Source organism: Conger conger, chromosome 10 (assembly GCF_963514075.1).
Source record: "Conger conger chromosome 10, fConCon1.1, whole genome shotgun sequence".
Lineage (NCBI taxonomy): Eukaryota > Metazoa > Chordata > Actinopteri > Anguilliformes > Congridae > Conger > Conger conger.
The window spans coordinates 50,148,677-50,173,676 of NC_083769.1; the positions used below are offsets into that span (position 1 = coordinate 50,148,677).

The window sequence follows — 25,000 nt, forward strand, 5'->3', positions numbered from 1 at the left end:
ACACTCCCCAGACACCTGCAGACTGACACAAACTGCATGGCCACAGCACCCCTACTGGTAGGCTGCAGCACAGCACACAAATAAATAAATTTAAAAAAACCCAAACTCACTGGAAATTAACTTTGTCGATCTGGAATTTCGTCTCGAAAATGCCTGATGTAAGCACTCGGCATCGCAACAGGTCCTGAGAAGGAGGGAGAGAGAAAGAGAGAGAGGGAGGGAGAGAGGGAGAGAAAGAGGGAGGGAGAGAGGGAGAGAAAGAGTGGGAGGTTAATTTCCCCCCTCGTCACAGAAGAGGACTGCAAGTGATCCTTTATAAAGGACAAATCAAAATGAAGGACCAGAGGCAACAAAAGGTTTAAAATAGCTGCAGGTTTTTGAATAACGACGATTTGTTGTAATGGTATAAACATCACAGCCTGTGACAAATGTGCCACGTGCTCCCACACAATGAGACCTGCAGGTACACACGTGTCAGAGGTCAAAGGTGAGAGGGAGGTCACGAACCTGATCGGAGGGAGTGTAGTCACTCTGCTTCACAATGTCAATTCTGTCTAAAAAGCTGGGAGAGAAACAGTGTGTTAGTACATGAGAGAGAACAGTTCTACACAGTGTTTTTTTTAATTTTTTTAAAGACATTTTTTTAGGCCTTTTTCAGCTTTATTGGACAGTACACAGTATAGAGAGACAGGAAGAACGGGAGCGAGAGAGAGGGGAAGACATGCGACAAATCGGATCGGTCGGATTCGAACCGCCGACGTCGCGGCTCGCAATGAGCATGCGGTCAGTGCTCTACAGGCTGCGCCACCGAGACACCCTCTACACACTGTTTTAAACAGAAAGCGGCAGCAATTGCTTCTTCCTGGTAGAAGGGGAACAGCTGACGGAATCGATGAAGCTTTGACAAAGTCAGAAAGAGGAATGAAGGCTGGTTCAGAGAGGAAATACAGGAACTTTATAGTCAAGAACAATAACCACCAAAACATGTCCACCGTGCAGGTGTGGAGACAGCACAGATCTCATCCAGATCTCGTTATTTCCTTCTAGTTATTTCACATAAGTCCAGAAATGTTTACGTTATTTGGAGGAAGTACTGTTTAGCAATCTTTTAATATTGTAAATTTGAGTTATTTACATGAATGCAGGAAACTTGGCATCATGGATACAGACTTTTGTGAATGTTTTCAGAACATTTATAGCAATATTTTTTTCAACGGATGTACAAAGGGTTATGTGGCCTTGTGTGTGGAATAACTGTATTTTTGCATTGAAAATCTGTCAATGTCCAATCATAAACCAGACAGCATTGGGCGGCACGTGGAACACAACGGCACAGTATCGAAGTAACCGTTGGTTACCATGGAGCACTCATCGCGTAACCATGACAGCACTGACCCGGGCTGATGCGCTTCACAGACAAACGCCACGGCAACCAGGAATGTGACGGGGAACGGCGGAATGCGATAGGCCGGGACGAGGGCGGACACAGAGCTCTGACCACGCCCACCTGTCCTGCCCTGTCAATCATCTCGGCTGACCCCACAATGCACCACTGCCATCACAACGCAGTGGCAGAGATGCCCCAAACCAGTATAACTACTAAGGAGAAGTGACACAGCAGTGGCCCTCAGGCGGTCTGCGGCTTGACCCAACCAGGGGCCCCCAGGGGCCACTGCATATTTGTGAGAACACAAACACGGTGAAATGCAGCCACTGCAACGCAGATGAGCTTCTGACAGACAGCTTCAAACGTGGGGAATACGCCATTCATAACGCATGTTCATTTCAGAGCTCGCTTTGGTGCACAGGGACGTACAGAATATTCAACAATTAGCCTGTGAGATATAAGCACCTTATTCCAGGAGCCATAACCCGTACAGACCTGTACCCATAACCCGTACAGACCTGTACCCATAACCCGAACAGACCTGTAGAGCAGAAGGATATTCCTCTGTGGGATCTCACAGGGATATTCCTCTGTGAAAGACAGTGCCGAGTCATCTCTGAGAACACACCTCTCACCGGGAAGCAAACGCACACATCCGCAGTCTCAGGTGCCAGCTCACCCTGCTGCTCGCCGACACACCAAAAACCTTTTATTTACAAAACAACAAAGAGACGCTTCTGCCCCGCGGCCACGAGCTGCCTCGGCAGAATGTGTTTTCCGGAAACAGAAAGAATCCCAGCGATGCCGTCAAAGAGGTTTCCTGAGAAGAGTGATTAGTGGCTGCTCGCAATTAGATTTGTTTTTAACCGACAGGCGAAAACACCACAACACACTGCAACAGCGCATATCTCCAAAACAAAATGGTTTTCCGATTTGATGTAAATAGTTAACTCTATAAATGAAAAACGTAATGCAGCTGGCTGGAACAAGAGGGTGCTAAATTTGCTTGGGAACAAACTACCCCTCGACTTAAAACACACCCATCTGTGAGGGGAAGGGGGGAGAGGGGGACAGACTGAAAGATGGAGAGAGAGATAGATAGATAGAGAGGGCAAAAGGGAGAGAAAGAGAGCGAGAGAGAAAGAGAAAGAGAGAGGGCGAGACGGTTTAAAAATAGCTCCCTGGCGCCCTACCCTGCCGCTCGGTTGCCACGGAGATGAAACCACAGGCACTATAAATAGACCATTAGCTCCCAATCTTAACTGCAGAAGAGCCAGGGAGAGTGGGAGAGGGAGTGGGAGAGGGGGGGAGAGAGGGAGAGAGAAAGAGAGGGAGGGAGGGAGTGAGAGACAGAGGGAGGGAGAGAGAAAGAGGGAGGGAAGAGTAGAGAGAGCGGGAGAGGGAAAAAGAGGGAGGGACAGAGGGAGAGTCCAGCCCACAGAATTCAAGGGGATATTTTTTCACTCCACCCTAACAAAGCACACCTCATTCAACAGCGAGAGCACGGCTGCCCAACCCTGCTCCTGGAGATCTACTGTCCTGTAGGTTTTCATTGTCATTGCAACCCTAATTTGTCACACCCGATTCTAAGAATTAGCAGCTGAACCAGATCTCTTGCTGCTGAATGTGGTGTGCTTTGTTAGGGTTGGAGTGAAGACCTACAGGACGGTATAACTCCAGGAACAGGGTTGGGCAGCCCTGCTCTAGCTGTTGAATGAGGTATCCTTACTTAGGGTTGGAGTGAAACCCTACAGGACGGTATAACTCCAGGAACAGGGTTGGGCGGCCCTGTTCTTGTGTATAGCCCTTTGTAATGGATGGTAGATCTCTGATTTGGGAGGAGGCCCCAGGGGTGCAGACCCAGGCTCTATGGGTCCTCTGGTCCCCCCCACGGAAGATAAGATATCAATGAAACCCTGTTTGGAAACTGGCCCTTATTTGGAAACTACCCCCCCCCCCCCCTTTGGTAACTGCCCCCTTTTGTGTTAATAACTGCCCGGCGTGGGGTATAATACTCACTACTGGGCGCAGTCGATCAGGTGGTACTCGTTGGAGCGCTCGAAGCAGGCCTTCACCCCCTCGTCCTGCCACAGGGACTTAGCGTGCTCGTAGAACTCCTGCAACGCACAGCGAGAGGCGGGGTCACAGCGGGGAGGGGCGGGGTCACAGCGGGGAGGGGCGGGGTTACACTGGGGAGGGGGGCGGGGTCACAGCGGGGAGGGGCGGGGTCACAGCGGGGGGGGGGGGGGGGGTGGGGGGGGTGGGGGGGTGGGTCGACCCCAGAGGTGGGGCTGATACCCAGTGATGCAGGTCAATGTCAGGACCTTTTTTTGAAGGGCGGGGTTTGGATTTGACTGACGTCCAATGAGGATGCACGCTGCTGCGTGAAAAGGGTACTGATTGGAGAAAGTAAATGACACGCCCACTGGTACAGGACAACGTAAAATCTCGCAAAATCTTGTTTCCCAGGAAGTGGATGGACAGGACACGCAGTGTTCCGCCTCAGCGGGGCGTCAGACAGACTTTTTTTCATGTTCTTGCCTCATTGCAGTGTAACCTCGCAGTTGCAGAAAGCTGTAGTTAAATCCGTCTGGCCGATCAGGGGTAATTTTTTTTTATGCATCGGTTAAAATGATAATTCTTCATGTTTTCATCCCTTTTCTATGGCTTCTGCCTGATAGACTTGATTGGCATGAAATCAGTGAATATGCTGCTGTTAACAACTTTGTTACAAACCGGGTTGTGCACTCAAAATGTTGGCATGATTTTACTTTCATGCCAATACAGATCTCTGTACAATTAGATTGGTATGTAACGGCCAACTTTCCCAATGCAGTTTGTATGGCGCGGGACAATCGTGGTGGTGAGATTAATGTGTCAATTTTTTCCTGAAAGCAGCGAATTTTCGCTTTCATTATCCGATGGATAAATAGCCTAATGGTAATGTTTTGCTTTATTTATTTTTATGTAGACACCGCATAGTGGAATGCGATGTTCAGTTTGGCGGCAGTTTGTGTGTCAACGAATAAATACGGATGAAGAAACGCCATACAATAAGCCACTGTAGTGAACTAACAGCTACAGATTTAAATCACACAGGAGTTATTTGATAACTAATGTAGCATTCAATTCCGTGCGGTGTTTGCATTCTTAACCCTCTGAAATGGCCGCAGTTTGCTTGCTAGTAGGCTACTACTGTAGCTTATAGATTGCTAGTTTAGAATGGAAGGGTATTACAGTGCATTGTAATATTGCGTGCAGCATTTGTCGAATGATGTATTGCTTTGTTTATTTTCATGTAGATGCAGCATGAAAAGCTGCGTTCAGTTTGCCCGTAGTTTGAATTCGCGTATCAATGAATAAACACGGACCTTCTGTTTATAAACCAACAGCTGCAGAACTTCTTTGATAGCTATAATACTGTAGCATTACAGTATTATAGAAGTAGAAGTGGCCAGAGTGCTTCCAAGAACTACTGTAGCTTGTAGATTGTTTAGAAAACAAACCGCAATAATACGGTGGTGAACGTGCATTTATTTTAAACTGGGCTTAACACTTCAGCTTCAGAAAAAAATTATGGTTATCGGTTAGCAATTTTTTTTGTAAACGTTTACGACTTAGTTTCCCTTTGCCTTGGTGAACTCATCGTGCTATTTCGCGCGATGCGGCTTCAAATGCTTTAGAAGATCGCTGGTGTTGAAACTGAACCTTGCATGCTTTGCACATCGCCGTTTTACTGGAGGGATTTTCCAGTGTTAAATATTACCAAATTGCTGACATTTTACTAGCTCTGACTAACGCCGCACTCTCCTAGCACCGCGCGTGTTGTTGTTTGTCTGAGTAGCGGAAATGATAATGCTATCATCACATGCTAAATAACGTGGTATCAGACCGGGGCAAGGACTTACATATGAAAAGGGGGAGGTTCAATGAGCACTGCTTCCCAACAGCCAATCAGGAGCCTGTTGCTCACACCCCACTTGGACTGCTGCAGATGCCGGCTCCGCCCACTGCAGGGGCATTAACAGCCCCTGCTCTGACTCAGGGGGTGTGGTCTTGACTCATGCGTAAAACCTGGAAGGAATCTGGTTCCCCAACTGTAATTATAATTTAATTACATCGAGCAATTCCCGAAATGCATACTGAGGTGGGGCGGGTAGCCATTCCCCAGCAGCAGAACAGGTGCTGCATGATACGAGTCACGCAGATCCTCTGAAAGGTATATTGATGAATCGCGTTAAAACGCACTGATTAAAACATTCCTACGGGCTGTCCTTCGAAGCGCTTTACCCTGGCCTGGTACGGACTCTCTTACCCTGGCGTGTACAGCTTTGGAGACACACAAACACAGTTCAGAACCTGCTGTCACACACCTGGGGAAAAGAGTCAGACCTGGGCCAATTACGTAACTGGTCTAGATTGAAATACTTTCATGTGCTTCACTGATCTTGTCCGGTGCAATTGAGTCAACCAAGAGGACCATAAGACAGGGCTGGCACTTTTTCAGAGTATTTCATGTTCCAATACATGAGACAAGCATAGAAACATATTTGAAACCAAAACAATTACGTATTGACCAAGGTCTGATCAGTATATCAGTAAGATAGGTCTACTTTCATTAAATAGATTTGGAAACAAGAAAGAACTACAGGTGAAGAAACTAACCTGGCCGTTCTATAGCCCAGATATTAATGACATCACCATGCTGGGAAATCTAAAAAACCCCAGTGCATTCTGGGGAATCATGTTGCATAGCTGGAGAGGATCCTGTGCTACGCCGATAAGGTGAACATTTAGAGAGCGAACCTCTCCTTTCTCCGTCTGGCATAAACACGCAGATCATTCTGCTTCAGCTCGCCATTTTAACGCACGCCACACCCGACCAGCCATCCGTCAAGAGTAAGTACCTCAAATATTCTCTGCCCTAATTCCAGAGCGGAAACACCGCGTCACAAAAACCCTCTGCCCATACCAAACCCACGTCGGACAGTCACTCCAAACACGGCCAAGAAGACACAGAACGGAGGGACTCCAGCATTACTGAGAGCAGTTTCACTGGGATCCGGGAGATGACTGAGGCGGAACCAAAAGTAGCACAGCCTCTGTAGCAGTCAGTGGCCATGAGGGAAGAGCACCACCGGGGATTACTCATGTGTTGCGGTAACAGAAGTGTGGCCCCAGAGGGGGCCGTTTAGGGTCATTAAAGGCAATCAGTTAACGAGCAGAGTGCTAAGGGAGGCCCTGGGGACAGGGCAGTCCTGCTAATTACCCAGAGCCTGCCTGCCCCACAGACACAGGAACATATGTGTGTGTGTGTGTGTGTGTGTGTGTGTGTGTGTATGTACATGTGTGAGTGACTGAGTGAGTGAGAGTGTGTGTGTGTGTGTGTGTGTGTGTGTGTATGTGTGTGTGTGTATGTACATGTGTGAGTGACTGAGTGAGTGAGAGTGTGTGTGTGTGTGTGTGTGTGTGTGTGTATGTGTGTGAGAGTGAGTGTGAGAGTGAGTGTGTGTGTGTGTGTGTGTGTATGTGTATGTGTGTGTGTATGTGTATGTGTATGTATGTGTATGTGTGTGTGCAGGAGTATGTATGCATGTATGAGTGTTTGTATGTGTATGAGTGTGAGTGTGTCTATGTGTGTGTGTGTGTATGTACATGTGTGAGTGACTGAGTGAGTGAGAGAGTGTGTGTGTGTGTGTGTGTGTGTATGTGTGTGAGAGTGAGTGTGAGAGTGAGTGTGTGAGAGAGAGTGTGTGTGTGTGTGTGTGTGTGTGTGTGAGAGAGAGAGTGTACTCACAGAGGGGAATTGGAAGTCCTTCTGGCTGGCCAGGTTGAGGACGTACTCCAAGCGCGCCTTGTTGGCGGGACAGGCCAGCAGGACAGGGGGCACCAGCGTTCCCATGGCCGACACGATGGTCTGAACAACACACACACACACACACACACACACACACAGAGTTACACAGCATTAACGACAGACCCCATAACCTACAGACCCCACACACCACAGACCCTGCAAACCAGACAGACACACTAAAAAAAACACACACACCTCAATGGCCTCCTTAATGTTACTCTTGATGTCTGGTATCTTCAGCTTCTTTTCTCTGTGAAATAAAGAGCACAGATGAGCTGGAGTTATGGTTGTTTCTGCCCCCTCTCTAACAACATTAGAACGGTGTTAGCACACAGAAGAGACTGCAGTTCCACCACGGACAAGTCAGCCTGAAATTTAGTATGAATAGTATGCTAGTATGCAGTGTCGAACACAGCCAATCACCAACACACGTCAACAAACAGTACCAATCAATCACCAACACACTTCAACAGACAATAATCAATAACCAACACACTTCAACAGACAATAATCAATAACCAACACACTTCAACAGACAATAATCAATAACCAACACACTTCAACAGACAATAATCAATAACCAACACACTTCAACAGACAATAATCAATAACCACCACACTTCAACAGACAATAATCAATAACCACCACACTTCAACAGACAATAATCAATAACCAACACACTTCAACAGACAATAATCAATAACCACCACACTTCAACAGACAATAATCAATAACCACCACACTTCAACAGACAATAATCAATAACCAACACACTTCAACAGACAATAATCAATAACCAACACACTTCAACAGACAATAATCAATAACCAACACACTTCAACAGACAATAATCAATAACCACCACACTTCAGACAATAATCAATAACCAACACACTGCAACAGACAATAATCAATAACCACCACACTTCAACAGACAATAATCAATAACCACCACACTTCAACAGACAATAATCAATAACCACCACACTTCAACAGACAATAATCAATAACCAACACACTGCAACAGACAATAATCAATAACCAACACACTTCAACAGACAATAATCAATAACCAACACACTTCAACAGACAATAATCAATAACCAACACACTTCAACAGACAATAATCAATAACCAACACACTTCAACAGACAATAATCAATCACCAACACACTTCAACAGACAATAATCAATAACCACCACACTTCAACAGACAATAATCAATAACCAACACACTTCAACAGTATTCACCGTGACACATTTCCAGGCTTATTAATGTGCTTAACATGAGAAACACAGTCATGACAAAGAAGTGTGTGTATGTGTGCGTGCGCATTTACAAAAACAGACCAGATATGGATATAGCTCCGATCTCTACCCTATTCTCAGTTAATATGTTGGGTGAAGGTGGAATCTGCTGAACTTCAGCACATCAGTGAGTCCCACTCCACACTGAACCAATCAGAGTGAGGTACTTACTCTGCATTGAAGCCATTGACATGCAGGATCTTCATCTGTTTGACAACAGTGCTTTTCCCAGACTCTCCTGCCCCTGAAAACACACACACACACACACACACACACACACACACACACACACACACACTTGTGTTAGTTAAGGGGACGGAATCATCAATTATGGTGAAGAAATACAGACTTGATGTATATTTATAAAAAAGCAGACATTAAAAATACCTGTAGATTTTTTAAACCATTGTAAAACATCTTGACATTGTACAGACTTGTGGGGACAGTTTCCTGCTTATATCAAAACAATCTGCCATCTCGACGACCATTCAATCAGCAAAGTTTGTTCTGCATCACCACCACATTTGCCACGGACAAACGTATGTGGAAAGTGAGTACCCCACTTGCATTTTCATTATTGGCCACCAGAGGCAAACTTTTACACACTTCTCCTGTCAAGTCGATACACAGAAATGTGGATGTCTTTTGTCAAAAATGGGCTAAATCCAAAATTTTCTGGATTTTGACACAGTCAGAGTATTTTTTGCATTCGTTCAGAAATTTTTGTCCCCAAACGGAAAACTGTGCCCATAACATTGGCGAGTTATCCCTGCTTTTGGCAGAACACACACACGCACGCACGCACGCGCGCGCGCGCGAGAGAGAGAGAGAGAGAGAGAGAGCGGCGAGAGATATCAGTCATTAGGAAAATCTCACAGAGCATGGATCTCCAATGACCTAGGAATGTGACATCATCACTCAGAGACAGAGGAACCACAGCCGTTCGGCCCAGACCACTGCTGATGGGATATGTGCATTTCCATTTTCAAACACAATAATATCTTCCCATAGGCGCGGTGCTCGAGCAGGACGACCCATCAAATGTTCGAGGAATTTCATCTGTGACGCCTCCGTAAAATCACCTCTCTAATTACTTTAGAGTTTGCCTGGGCCACGTCAAGTGAAAATTATGCAGAGACAGACTTTCGAATTCCTGAATGGGGAGTAGAATAAACACACACACATCCCAGTCAGAGTTATAGGGGAATTCAGGTGTAAAAAGAAGGAAAACCCGACACATTGCATCCTCATCAATCATTCGACGATGTTCGAAACGCTGACAGCGCTCACCTGCCACTCAATGAGTAACGGCTCCGCACAGCACAAGACGAAAGTTCTACTAGCAGAACCACACGCAAGTTCTACCTAGAGTGTCACACGTACGTTCAATCTGCAGTATCACAGCACAGCTAGCTGCAGTAGCCATGTTTCCCACTGTACCAAACAACAAAAATACAGCTCATATCAGGGGTACAAGACTCCAGTCCTGGAGGGGCCGCAGTGTCTGCAGGTTTAACTCCAGTCCTGGAGGGGCCGCAGTGTCTGCAGGTTTAACTCCAGTCCTGGAGGGCCGCAGTGTCTGCAGGTTTAACTCCAGTCCTGGAGGGGCCGCAGTGTCTGCAGGTTTAACTCCAGTCCTGGAGGGTTTAAGGCCTTTAGAACAAGGTGCATGGACGCCAATCAATGACTTAAATTTCATCACGCCGGGCGGCCTGTAGTGTAGTGGTTAAGGAACATGACTGGGACCCGCAAGGTCGGTGGTTCGATCCCCGGTGTAGCCACAATAAGATCCTGCCGTTGGGCACTTGAGCAAGGCCCTTAACCCTGCATTGCACCAGGAGAGGATTGTCTCCTGCTTAGTCTAATCAACTGTACATCGCTCTGGATAAGAGCATCTGCCAAATGCCATTAATGAAAAGTAATGTATCACTCAAGCCGAAACCTGCAGACACTGCGGCCCTCCAGGACCGGAGTTTGACACGCCTGGTCGATATGAAAACAGCCATTTTCAGCGGCAAACAGACCAGGAACACTCAACCTCCATTTCCTCACCTCAAAAAACAAGACTTTATTGCCTTATTGACCACAACAGAACAGCGAAGCTACAAACATTCAAATGTAAACGTAATCATGAGGGCTACAGCTCCGTGACACCGGCGGGGACGCGGCGCTCCTTAAAGGCACTCCGGTCCGGAACAGGAAGCCGGTCTCTGCCCGGGGGCCGGAGCCGCTAATGAGCCCTGGGACCGTTCACACACCTGGAGAGCGAGCGAGAGGCCAGGTGAGACTCCCTGTTTCCCGCAGGTGTGTGATCAGGCTCCCAATTCAATCTCCAGCCCACTGAAGGGAGGCGAGAGAGCCTTGAGCGAGCGGGAAAAGGCACCAGGCGTTTTAACACCGGCCTGCCTGCAAGGGCCGCCCGTAGCCTGGTGCCTAAGGTGCTTGACTGGGACCTGGAAGACTGGTGGTCGAAGCCCCAGTGTAGCCACAATACGATCCACACAGCTGCTGGGCCCTTGAGCAAGGCCCTTAACCCCGCATTGCTCCAGGGGAGGATTGGCCCCAGCTGAGACTCATCAACTGTAAGTCGCTTTGGAAAAGAGCGTCAGTTAAACTAAATTAGTATTAATTATTCAAAACTGCCTGTAAAATTCTCCAGGGCAGTGCCTAGAGACTAGTCTCTAGACTTAGAGATAGACAAATTTTTACATCATAGAAAATTGACACCAATCCCAAAAACCTAAATTACAATACATAGGTAATTTTTACTATGGAAAACTGGCCTTATACCAAACTAAATATGACTACCGGACACAGTTTGTATGTCATAGAAAAAACACCACATTTAAGTACACATGACCACGCATTTACATGCGTACATTTGCAATGTTTCACTGACAATATAATTCAGAAGAATATATATATATTAAAAAATGTATCATTATTTTAGCGAGGGGGGTATCATTTTTCCATGAGTGGGTCTATGAATGAAATATTGGTTACTGCAGTTCTAAATGCACTAGAAATACTGGTGACTGTAGTTCTAAATGCTCTAGAAATACTGGTTACTGTAGTTCTAAATGCACTAGAAATACTGGTGACTGTAGTTCTAAATGCTCTAGAAATACTGGTTACTGTAGTTCTAAATGCACTAGAAATACTGGTTACTGTAGTTCTAAATGCTCTAGAAATACTGGTTACTGTAGTTACTGTAATTACTGTAGTACGAGGTCCCCCTCGCTCCAGTTTGGAGGTCTTGTCAGTATTAAGGCAGAGCCATGACTTTCACAAAGGTTCACGGGGAAATAAGGATACCTACAGACCACAGGGTGCACCCCTTCAGCTCAAACACACAGGCTGGTGCAGTTCCTGCAGTTCTAGCCCTGGACTCCATTCCGTGCCCCGTGGGCCGGTCCCGTTAACTGTGTGCGCTGGGCCATGCAGCCACGGAAACTACGACAGCGGCCGCAAAAACAACCATCCTGAGCACACCACGCGTCAGGGAGAGCACAGAGAATTTACGCCGCCATTTTCCAAACAATGGGAGGGAGGAAAAAAAACAGGTCTTTGTCATTAAGGGAGGTGTAGTTTGTCCATGCCTACAATCCTGAAAAACTACAAATCCCAAGGACACTGCTGTGTTGGTAGAGATGTACATGACCAGCGGGGGAAAGAGCTGCCAAATTTACCGGCTTATTTAAAATGAACTGAAAACCAGGGGCTGGAAGTGAGAAGTAAAGTGAGGAGTAAATCTGACAGTTTTGTCAAATTAGTGCAGATTTTAACAGCAGTAAATTAGTGAGGGTGTACAGCTGCTTCAAATAATGATGGCAACAATCAAACAATGACAAGACAATAATCACGTGTAAACATTAACCTCCATATAGAGGAGAGAGTTTTGGTCACTCACATTCACGCAAGCATTACTGTTCGGCTGCGTGTGATAATTGTTGGCGACCAGCTGTGTGATTCACACAAACCTGGTACAGGTAATGAGTGATTCAATCAAACCTGGTGATTCACTCTAACCTGGAACAGAGAATGAGAGTGATTCATTTTTAACTGGTACAATTAAAGGGAGTGATTCACTGCAATCTGAATCAAATGAATCCCAATGCTCCACCGTGCAGTGATGGAGACACTGTGCTGTCGGAGACAGAATCATTTGGATAAGATGCTATACCGAGGACCTGACTCACTGAGATCATTAAGGATCCCATAACACTAATCGCAAAGGGCTTCCTCGGTGTCATGGCTAAATTCCCAAACCTGGCTCTTTCAACCTGCCACCTAACCATGCCCTGATTTAACTGATAAAAAAATGTCCACTCCACCTCCCACTCCACCTCCCACTCCACCTCCCACTCCCACTCCCACTCCCACTCCCACTCCACCTCCCACTCCACCTCCACCTCCCACTCCACCTCCACCTCCACCTCCACCTCCACCTCCCACTCCACCTCCCACTCCACCTCCCACTCCACCTCCCACTCCACCTCCGTGTGCGGTGAGCGTTCTGGCACAAAATGGCTGCCGCTGCATCACCCAGGCGGGTGCTTCACAGTGGTGGTGGTCGAAGCGAGTTCCCCCTGATCGCCGAAGTGCACGGAGTGTGAGAAAGGCGCTGTATAAACGCAGAGACAGGCCCATCAGAACCGCACGGAGCTCAGCCGGGCCGGGAAACAGCACTCGCCCTTGGCCGAGGAAGAGGCCAAACCTGCAGACAGGGGCAGGGCTGCATCCGAAGAGGAAGAGGAAGGGGAAAAACCCCAAAATCACCCCACAATCCGACTGAAGTGATTCAGGGTGAGCACCTTGCTCAGGAACCCACTGGCAGTGCCTCGCCGGGATTTGAAACTGCAACCTCAGAGTTACGCACGGGGTTTATTAAAAACCACGACCCTGCGGTCCGGTCCGTAGGAGCCGCGGTCGGTACAGAACCGTTCAGCGTTCTGCCGTCACGGATGTGAGAGGACCGAGAGGAAACTCAGTCTATGACGGACACACACTCCTCAAACTCAAACATGGAGCACTTTAAAGACAAATCAAGGCCTGAATTAAAGAGAATAAAGAGGCGGAGGTTCTGGTGGTTCAGTAAGGTTCCCGGGCCCAGTTTGGGTGCACTCATACCCTTAGAAGCCACGGCCGATGGCACACCTTCGCAAACGATACTGATTGGGCATTTCCGCTCCATGTTAAAGCATTTCTGAGTCATTATGCAGGTGTCAGTCTTCTCAGTCACCAGATCTGATCGCAACCGTTTGGGATATTCCACAATCATTCCTTTTCTTGCTTTTTCCGTTAGGAGTGGGGTTTTATTCCCTAACAGGATCCCCCCTACAAAACTCTACAGCAGGGCGAACAGTACGTGTGACTTTTCCACATTACGTGTGAAGTGATGTTCACTACCTTTGTGTCACCACACATGCACAGACAGGGATTGGGGGACAAAGGTTTGTGTTGTTTTGTCTATTAATTGAATAGAAGTTCAATACAGAAACAAATAATTCGCCTACTGTTTGCCATGACATAGTAAATGTGAATTAGTAATGGTTTCAGCATAGAATAAACATAAGCTATCATCTTATTACCTGATCCAAGCAGGTCTTCAATGCCCTGAAGCAATCAATAAATCAATCAATCAATCAAATGGCTCAGGCCATCCAGCAGTTAATGAGCTGGTGAGAATGGTTTCCCTTCTCTGTGTGAGAGGATGGCTGACTATCACTGAACAGCATGAAGGTGGTCAGTCATGTTTTTGTCTACTATTAAAAAATTACAACCTTCAACTCATATCTCTTTTTTTTTTTTGGTACAGTACAGACTGCCCTGTCTCCCTCTCCCTCTCCCTCTCCCTCTCCCTCTCCCTCTCCCTCTCCCTCCCTCTCTCTCTCCCTCTCTCTCTCTCTCTCTCTCTCTCATAACCGTCACCTGCCTCGCTGGCTGTCATTACATGGTATTACTGGCCACAGGAACCTGCAGCTCATAGTCACACTTCTGCATAAGTTATGTTCTGTAGTAGCTCATTTTAAACTTCAGCAGCTTATGGTAAATGCCCGGCATTTATATAGCGCCTTTATCCAAAGCGCTGTATAACTGATGCTTCTCCATTCACCCATTCATACACACACTCACACACCGACGGCGATTGGCTACCACGCAAGGCCCCGACCAGCTCGTCAGGAGCATTTGGGGGTTAGTTGTCTGGCTCAGGGACACTTCAACACAGCCCGGGCGGAGGATCAAACCGACAACCCTCCGACTGCCAGACGACTGCTCTTACAGCCTGAGCCATGTCGCTTATGTTCATGCAACTAGCTAAAATTAATAATAACAACAATAAAATAAGACACCAACACAACATGCAACCATCAGCAAGTCCTAACTGTTCATTTCTGTAGCTACCAACACAACATATTTTTGCCTAATTTCAGTGAACCCAAACATGGAGACCTGTTAAGTTGGTTGAGCGTGGAAAGCACACACTCATCACTCGAAAAGAAGAAAAAGAAACACTCAAATGTGTTCTTAAAATTGTTCTTAAAAAGCGTGGTTCCTCTTCTTTTTCTGTACTTTCCACTAGGGTCCTCCTCGCACTTGTCCCTATGTTTGATCTGCACTTTGTTGTATGTCGCTCTGGATGAGAGCGTCTGCTAAATGCCTGTAATGCAATGTGATGAGATGTAATGCTTCTATGAGAGTTCCAAAGAAGCATAGGGCCCAGAGCATCTGTTACCAGACCCCTGGCTCATAGACCACACCAGGGCTACAGCACTCACAGCTCCTCTGACTGAGACTCATTTCAGATTGAAGTGTTTATATTCAGCGTTTTACGTGTTTGTGGCTTTGGCTCTGACACAGAAAATAAAAACACAACCAATTAAAATGATCCTTGTCACGGCCGGCACGATGTCACGGGGAACGAGGTTAACAAAACAGCGAAACTGCAGGTGTCGGCACCTACCCAACACGGCACCCAGCACTGCACCCAACACTGCACCGAGGTAGAAGGCTGCTTTCCTCCTCCCCAGAGAGAAGCCTGCTTACAGCCATGACCCCTACAGCCCCGTACCCTACACACCATGACCCCTACAGCCACATCCCCTACACACCATGACCCCTACAGCCACATCCCCGACACACCATGACCCCTACAGCCACATTCCCTACACACCATGACCCCTACAGCCCCGTTCCCTACACACCATGACCCCTACAGCCACATCCCCTACACACCATGACCCCTACACACCATGACCCCTACAGCCACATCCCCTACACACCATGACCCCTACAGCCACATCCCCTACACACCATGACCCCTACAGCCACATCCCCTACACACCATGACCCCTACACACCATGACCCCTACACACCATGTCCCAAGTCCAAAGTTTGACAGTGTAGAAGTCTCCATTTTAACTTTAAAGCACAATCACGCCTATTATTTTACCTTGGGCTGGGCATTGACACATGAGCATTGATGCAACACCGACATACTGAACCAGGCCCAATTCAGGCATGTCACCTTTTTAAAGGAATATGATTTGTACCATGGAAGGGCAATCAATGGCCTCTAAAATCCAGCAAAGACTAGGCTTTTCATCATAAGTTAAAAAAAATAACTGTGAAAACAAGAAAAAGTATTCAAGGTACTCATTTTAAAAATCTACCTCTTGGCAAGTTCACAACCATTCCAGTTGTTGTTACAGCCTCACCAACTGCCCATGCAAATTTAGGCAAATCACCTGTACCTAACGTTAATTTATACAAATACAGCACTTTCCCTTGTGAGATTTAGTAACCACATAAACACAGGGAGGCTAAGGACACTTACAATAGGCTAGTTTGCCCATAACTAAAAGATAACAGTTAGCTATTAATGAACGCTATGGGGAAAAACTGAAAAAGTCATTAAGTATGTAGTCGAATCTGTGCCAGGTATAGGGTCAGTCTTGTTATGCCGCTAACGTGTTCTTCTCGGTGTCCCAAATTAACCATCCCTTCCTCTCACACGGAAATACCGGTAAGGCGTTCAGAGCATAGAGGGTGTGCTGCCTTAAAGACAAAAACAAATCTCTTTGACAACACTCGCTCCTCACAATGAATTGTAGTCACTCGGGCCTGTGGGGTTGGCTAAAATTAAATACTGTACGTCCTAGTTTGGGAAAATGGCCATGAAATGGCAACCCCCCCCCCCCCTCCTTGGCAAGACGACTCTCTCAGATGGGCTACAGGACAGTATGCATCATAGATCAACGGACAACCGTAAAAGGCTACTGTAGCTGGAACAGTGTAACTATGCAACCTTTTGAAAACTGAACGTCCAAAAAGGCGTGACGTACATGATGCCACTTGATACAAAATGATGTGGCGAAAAGGGTTGGTTTACATGTACAGCATAGAGTGTGTGCATGTGTGTGTGTGCGCGCACGCGAGTGTGAGTGAGTCTGTGTGTGTGTGTGTGTGTGTGTGTGTGTGTGTGTGTGTGTGTGTGTGTGTGTGTGTGTGTGCGTGTGTGTTTGTGTTTAGTGCTCACCCGCACCTAAAAATACCACGGGCATAGGCTACACACAAACATGCGCGGGCCTGCGCAAGGTCCCGGAAAATGTTATTTATTTTTTATTTTGTGTGTTTTGCCAAACCAGCAAAAAGACAGGTAGTGGCCAGGAAATAAAAACAAACATTTAGCGCGTGTTCATCTGCCATGTATTCAGCCAAATACATTCGTTAGCATGCCAAACACACAGCCGACATAGACGGAGCTACATGTTATATACATATTTACACCTGAGTCCGTGTGACACTTCAGAATTTCATGAACTTACCTAGCAGTAGCAGCCGGTGTGTAGCTCGGTAGACCTGTTTGTCTTTCTGTAACTGTTTTTCAATCTTTTTGTTGGCTTCTCTTTGAGCTTTCTCTTCGTTTCGTTGGTCTTCGGTCTTACTGTTTCCCAAACAACCCATCTTCCCGCAAAAACAAACAAGGTTAAGGGGAGGGGGGATTTAAAAACTAAACAGTCCTGGATCCCTCAGTTGGCCCACGAAATTAACACACTGACAATGATTTGTGACATAGCGCTCGTCCAGGGCCTACAGAGGCTTACGACTAAAGTACAACGACTGTTGCGACCGGAATTCTTATCTAAAATATTGCTTTAAGCCCACTATTATCATGAGTACATTATTATTTTACCCAGAACTGTGAAACGGTTGTTGGATAGTGTGGATGACGACAACAAGGCCGCCTTCTCAGGCGATTAATTGAACGTGTTCGAAACTATTTATATTAAACAGACTGTGTTGGTCTTCGAAATCAGTTTAACAGGCTGAATTAATTTGGATTTCCGCCCGTTTCACTGTTTTATTAAAACGGACGTAAACAATTTAATTTCACGAATCCCGCGGAGGTCGTTGAAGCTACAGCTAACAGAAATCCAAACCCGAATTTATTTCACGTCGAGAATCCTTCACTTACACAAAGCACGTAGGCCTATTTTATTATCGTTGGCAAAAAAAATAAAAAATAGCCTAGAAGGTAAGCCTACATTTGGAACGTCTTATATTTCTCCAAATTTCTTTCCTACCCGTCTTCGTCCACACAGAGACGAGACAAGGAACCTGAAAAAAATAAAAATAAATATTTACACTAAAACTACCGCATGTGCATTATTTGACAGTTTTCCGATCTGACTAAACTCCTTTTAAATCCGTAAATGGATCATGTTGTTTCTACTGACACTCTGATGATCGGTTTTAGTCCCAGAAATAATTTGATTTTTTTTTTCCTCCAATTTTCCTCCTCTTCAGCGATGGTTGCTGTTTGCTGGTTTTGTCCAAATCCGAAAGGCCCTTCTCTCTCCGCTTTTGTTGCTCCAAATTCTGTCGCTTTTCACATCCGTACACCTCACAGAACCGCTCACCGAGTCGTAAGGTAGCTCCTAAATCGTCTCCGATTTCTCTGATTATGACGAAACTAAGATAATTTCTTCGGTATTTTCCCGATTCTTGCAGGTACGGGCTCCAGTCAGTCCTAGCCTTGTACTCCCTTTCAACCCGAATGGAGGGTACACATGTGCATTTAGATACATGAACACACCGCGGCTTCTCGGAACACGCTCCACTAAGACAGGGATCCCTCCGAAGACAAGGCCGCGTGTACACAGACGCGAAAAAAGCCGTTTCTTTTGCGTTTTAATTGTTTTTTTCCTTTTCTCCGGGAATTGTACATTGAGACAGACAGCGCTGGAGCGATGGGGTGGGGCAAACAGCTCACATTGAACCCTGGGAACGACCATAGTTTCATCACATGACTGAACCAAACGTCACCATGTTGCAATCCAGTGAAGGAAGGCGCCCTCTTCAAAGACCGGAGAAAGTCAGGACAGGACACCCCGCAGACGGTGACCGTCCGAGGCGCCCTCAGCGTCCACGCTTTTCACGACACATTGCAAATATTACTACTACAGCCTAGAGTCTATGAAAACGACTGTGGCGTGTATGTGTGTTGGATTTAATGAAGAGGTTCTAGCCTGTTAGCCCATCCAACCATTGCCATTTCAAGATTAAGTTCCCTCTGTAACAATAGAACGTCGATATAATTTTTTAAATTTTTTTATTGCAAGACTAACTTTTTATTTGCCAATTCCTAATATCCGTAGTATTTGTTTATGTCACCGTCGTATTGGCTACACTGCAGTTATGTGTGAAAAGTGTGTGAACTAGGCGTTGCATTGCCAATTTAGTGCAATTGCTGATACACTGGGACTTAATTGTTGTAGGCATATCTATGTTTAGTCTATAGAAATAGTTTATTCCTTCAAAAAGTGCGCAGATTTAAGGTTTTGAGACTGGTCATTTTACATCCGGATGGTCGCCAGCATAGCCCAAACTGGTGCTGAGAATAGTTACTTCTTAATATACGATATTACACTTATTACGCACGATATTACGCACGAACGAGATTCATAGAGTGACACACTTTAGGGAAATTCATCACGGTTGTTCTTCCAGTGCAAACAGGTTATGATGCGTTGCTCATCTTCGACAGATTGCGTTTAAAGTTTTTATTTGGCTACAATAGCGACCTCTACCGCCGTGAACCACGAGAAGTGATTTGACTGATCTGCCAAAGTTGCAATAGTATATTATTCTGCATAAACCATTGATTGTGTGGTATTCAGTGCATGTGTGACGTTTTAAATTAAAGTTTACTGTCGGCGACACATACGGGAAGGCTCACGCTATACCGCAGAAAAGTGACTTGCCGGAGGTCACGGAGAATATGACCACCTAAATGTCATGTGCCAAGTATAAATACCTAAACAAACACAGACTCTAAAAATGGAACATTTAACAAACCAGTTTTCTGTTTTGACATTTGTATATTTAAAGGACACTTTTTTTGCCACGGTTACCAACAATATTGTCAAGAGAACAGTATGTGTGCAGTGAACTAGGATTTGGTGGGGCAGCCTTGGTGGGATTTCTCTGCAAAACCAAACTAAAATTTTTAATAACCCAATTTGAATGAAAAATGCAGACATCAGAGTGTGGAACGGTGGGGCCAGCCCACCTCAGTTTTGTCCAAATAATAATACTATTAATATTACGTATTACGTATTAATAGTCATGTAGGCCTACCTTAGCCACTAGGCTACCAGCTGCCTATCTCAGGGCTGTCCCTTGAGTTCTATAATTGATGCCCTTGAATAATACTACTACTACTACTACTACTACTACTAATAATAATAATAATAATAATAATAATAATTAATAAAGTATCTAATATAACAGAAGCGGGCAGCACTGGTATTGATACTTACACTGCTAACATGGCATAAAAGCAAGCAATGAACCTGTTGAATTAGAATTATAGGCTGCCAAAATATGCTATCATACCTGACATCGGTATTATTATTTTTAAAATTGCATTATTATTGTGTGTGTGTGTGTGTTTGGCAGGCATACACACTCAGTGAGCACTTTATTAGGTACACCTGTACACCAGCTGGATACAAATATTTAATCAGCCAATCGCGGGGCAGCAATGAAATGCATACAAGCATGCAGACGTGGTCAAGAGGTTCAGCTGTTCTTCAGAGGAAATGTCAGAATGGGGAAGGAATGTGATCTAAGTGACTTTGGCCGTGGAATGATTGTTGGTGCCAGACAGGGTGGTTTGAGTGTCTCAGAAACTGCTGATCTCCCGGGATTTTCACACACAACAGTCTCTAGAGCTTGCAGAGAACGGTGTGAAAAACAAAAAATATCGACTGAGCAGCAGTTCTGCAGGTTCTTGTTAATGAAAGCGGTCAGAGGAGAATGGCCAGACTGGTCAAAGCTGACAGGAAGGTGACAGCAAATAACCACACATTACAACAGTGGTACGCAGAAGAGCAGAAATAAATACCTAATAAAGTGCTCACTGAGTGTATAATCAATTACTTTTCACCATCCAGCCAATAAAACAAGCACAACCATCCGAAAGAGCAGTACAAGAACTCACTGTATGTCTCTGTTTTTGTTAACTTGGGTCAAAAGTTGCCGAATTCTGGGATTATGTGGGAGAAATGCAGTTTATCCCTCTAACTGTGTCCTCATCAACCTCCCCCAGGAAGGAAAGAGGTGGATTTTGATGATGTACAAAACAAGAGGTAGACAATTACAGGAACTGAATATTCTGCAAATGTTTTCCTCAAAGGACACTTTGAAACATCAATGAAACCAATGAGAAATAAAGCTGAAATTATATTTACTTACTGTCTACGTCATAGTGCCATCTAGTTGACATGTAGCATTAAAACACGCATCCAGGAAGTAAAAACAAAGCAACAGGAAGTGGTGTGTGAGTATTCCATCGAGATGTACAGTATATAGAGATATTTTCACATCCCCAAATACTGAAAGTAATTACCTGCAAATGTCACTAGAGGGCAATAGAGAGTAATCGCCGTCCTTCAAATACGCTGTATGGATGCGTTTTTATATTTCTTCATTTAATGTTAATCTATGGAACAAGTGCATCCTTCTGTTGTATTTGCAGTAAGTTCCTGCAGTCTTTTAACACAGTATTTAAATACTTTATTTTTCCTTTATTTGTAATACACCATTTTAAATCATTGGTTTAATCACGGGTTGATTTGCCGGAGTCCAAGATATAAAACAATATGTTAAGTGAAACATCCTAGAGTGCATAAATATTTTAGCAGTGTCAAAAGCCGTGCGGTTTCCAATGAGTCTGAAAGCATCTAAATTGTTGTGTTCAGCTTTTTTTAAGGTCATCAAATTTTAGCTGACAGTTCAGAATAACTAAAAAAACATAAACTCGGATACATAATCAACTAGTTCTCCTTTGCAATTTGGAGATTGTCGAATGACAAATGAATGTAAATGGAAAGTGCTTCAGAATGGTAAAACGTGGACTTTCTGCTTTCTGAGTCCACGAACAAACGAAACGGGTGGATCATGGGTAATTTCACCATAGTTTTATTAGTGGCCAATAAAGTAAAATACATTTCCAACATAATGACCGACAAATGTGACCAATAGAAAAAAAAAAAGCAATCAAGCAGCCCAATAAATACGGACATAATTTATTACAGAGCTCTTGAAATAAAACTTTCCGCAAACCGTGTTTATCCTCGCTCTGGGACTGTGCGTTTCGCTCCGGTTGTCCGCATCAAACGGCTGCAATTGCAATGTTGTTCCACTAGATGGCCAGTGCATCCCGTGGACATTGGAACTTCGGTCTCAGTTAGAGAGACACTCTGGTGGATGCAGCAGGATTAAAGCTTGTACAAGTTTAAAAGCAATTTTTTTCAGACAAAAAGCCATGTATTGCAAACACCACAGAGCCCCCTTCTCTTCCTTAGTGATACTTTGAAACAAAGTTATCATAAGAGTAAGCAAACTTCACTTGATATTTCAACACCCCCCCAGTATTTCAACTGAAAATATGGACAGCCTTGTGTGTATCTCACACATAAACGTGTTTTATATGGATACAGGTAGAATAAAAAGAGCTGTGCAGAGCAGTACTAAGAAACAAAGACTTATACATCTTTGTGAGTCAATTAAATAAACACAAATTTAAGTCTGTCAGTGTTAATCGACACACTGCAGTAGGTTATAGCAGGAACTCTTCTCATGGATAAGAGGAAAAACCCTGGCAACAGAAGCAGTCATTTAACCTGCCCCTGTCCCCTCTTAAACTGGGTCATTTACACTTCAGGGATCTTTACTGGATGGGCTACACAACCCCCCTGGATTAAATTCCCATCAAAAATCCTTTGATGGCGTCTTCCCCCAACCCAGTAATACCCCAGACTGTACCTGGCACAGGTGAGCTGGCTGAACGAGATCACGAGGTCGGCCTAAAGCAGTGGTTCTTAAACGTTTTTAATGTCGGGACCCAAATTAGAAATGTAGTACCTTCCAGGGAGCCTTTCCCCTCAGAAATAAAGTGACAGTGGAGGTACATTTTTGTTCAAATTTTGGATCAAATTTCCCAAATGTACCATGCAAGTACAGTCATCTTCCCTTTGGGTACAAATAAGTCAATTTACAAGCAAATGAGTTATATATTGGTGGCTCGGGGTAAAGTTGTGTTCACCTTTAGGGTAGCAGCCCAGTGACAGGCATTTGTACCTTTTTGGGCACTTTTCATACATTTATTTCTGAGTGCGTTCAGAACACACACTCTCACACTCTCACACTCTCACACTCTCACACTCTCACACTCTCACACTCTCACACTCTCACACTCTCACACTCACACACTCTCACACTCTCACACTCACACACTCTCACACTCACACACTCACACACTCACACACTCTCACACTCTCACACACTCTCACACTCTCACACTCACACACTCACACACTCACACACTCACACACTCTCACACTCTCACACTCTCACACACTCTCACACTCACACACTCACACACTCACACACTCACACACTCTCACACTCTCACACTCACACACTCACACACTCTCACACTCTCACACACTCTCACACTCACACACTCACACACTCTCACACTCTCACACTCTCACACTCTCACACACTCTCACACTCACACACTCACACACTCACACACTCACACACTCTCACACTCTCACACTCACGCGCGCACGCACACACCGACTGGCACAGCCTGGTACTGGACCACAGTCTCATTCCCCCGCCCACCAGCACCCAGTGTGGGTCCCGACCCGTGGCCCAGGATGCGCTGGTGTGGCTCTGGGCCCCTGGAGGCTGCGGGCCCCTGGAAGCGGGGGGGTGAGTGGCTCTGGGCCCCTGGAGGCGGGCGGGTGGGCGGGTGAGTGGCTCTGGGCCCCTGGAGGCTGCGGGCCCCTGGAAGCGGGGGGGTGAGTGGCTCTGGGCCCCTGGAGGCGGGCGGGTGGGCGGGTGAGTGGCTCTGGGCCCCTGGAGGCTGCGGGCCCCTGGAAGCGGGGGGGTGAGTGGCTCTGGGCCCCTGGAGGCGGGCGGGTGGGCGGGTGAGTGGCTCTGGGCCCCTGGAGGCTGCGGGCCCCTGGAAGCGGGGGGGTGAGTGGCTCTGGGCCCCTGGAGGCGGGCGGGCGGGCGGGTGGGGCCGAGGCCCCAGGGAGGTGTGCACGCTGCCCGCTGAAGCTGAAGCGGACGATGGCTGTTGGGATTGATCGTGCTGCTGGCTGCTGAGCTGGCGTCTCGGGTTTCATTGACAGTGCAGTTTGAGAGCTCTTAGCTCCAGCGCTGCTCTGAGCAGCTCCCCGGGTGCGGCTGCGGCTAACGCATCGCTAACGCCCGCGACCGTCCCTCAGCGTCCGCCGGAATTCCTGAGGTTTTGCCCCACCCTCCCGCGGACGTTTAATGGCTTAATTAAGCAAATTATTTAGGGGAGAGAGTTTTACTATAGCCTCCGTAATTGGCTTTGCTGTAGAAGAAAACCATCTCGCCCACAAATGCAAAAAGTAGCCCGACCATGATTAGCCATGCAGGGAAACTGCTATTAATGAACATGGTCGACAGTACCAGCCAGTGAGGGTCATATGAGATGGCAGCCAATCAGTGGCAGCCATCACCCCAGTGAAAATGGGCTATAATGAGCCAGCCTGGTTCAGCCTGGTTCAGCTCTACAGTGGGAAATGGCTATAATGAGCCAGCCTGGTTCAGCTCTACAGTGGGAAAGGGCTATAATGAGCCTGGTTCAGCTCTACAGAGGGAAAGGGCTATAATGAGCCAGCCTGGTCCAGCTCTACAGGGGGAAAGGGCTATAATGAGCCAGCCTGGTTCAGCTCTACAGTGGGAAAGGGCTATAATGAGCCTGGTTCAGCTCTAAAGGGGGAAAAGGGGATTTGGGGGTGATATGAATAATTAAACTGTTTGATCTTGTGCATCATAAAACATTCAAACGTTAGATTATGGCCTTTTCTCCAAGACATCCTGGATAAGTGC

The 25,000-nt window shown here is 46.1% G+C and overlaps 1 protein-coding gene across 2 annotated transcripts in view; it reads right to left on the bottom strand.

Annotated features, from left to right (window-relative positions):
* The window catches only part of LOC133138799 (guanine nucleotide-binding protein G(s) subunit alpha-like), a 23,755-nt gene extending 4,919 nt beyond the window's left edge, over nt 1–18,836 (bottom strand). Inside the window, exons 1-8 of one of the 2 annotated variants that reach the window (XM_061257842.1) lie at nt 18,478–18,836; nt 17,383–17,521; nt 8,725–8,797; nt 7,440–7,494; nt 7,185–7,304; nt 3,407–3,504; nt 508–562; nt 111–184 (exon numbers count right to left, since the gene is read on the bottom strand). In XM_061257842.1, coding sequence (XP_061113826.1) covers nt 111–184; nt 508–562; nt 3,407–3,504; nt 7,185–7,304; nt 7,440–7,494; nt 8,725–8,797; nt 17,383–17,521 — 614 coding nt within the window. In that variant the 5' untranslated portion in view covers nt 18,478–18,836. Of the gene's footprint in view, nt 1–110; nt 185–507; nt 563–3,406; nt 3,505–7,184; nt 7,305–7,439; nt 7,495–8,724; nt 8,798–17,382 lie in introns of both variants that reach the window. The other variant, XM_061257841.1, reaches the window with a different exon arrangement.
* Nucleotides 18,837–25,000: the final 6,164 nt, after the last annotated feature.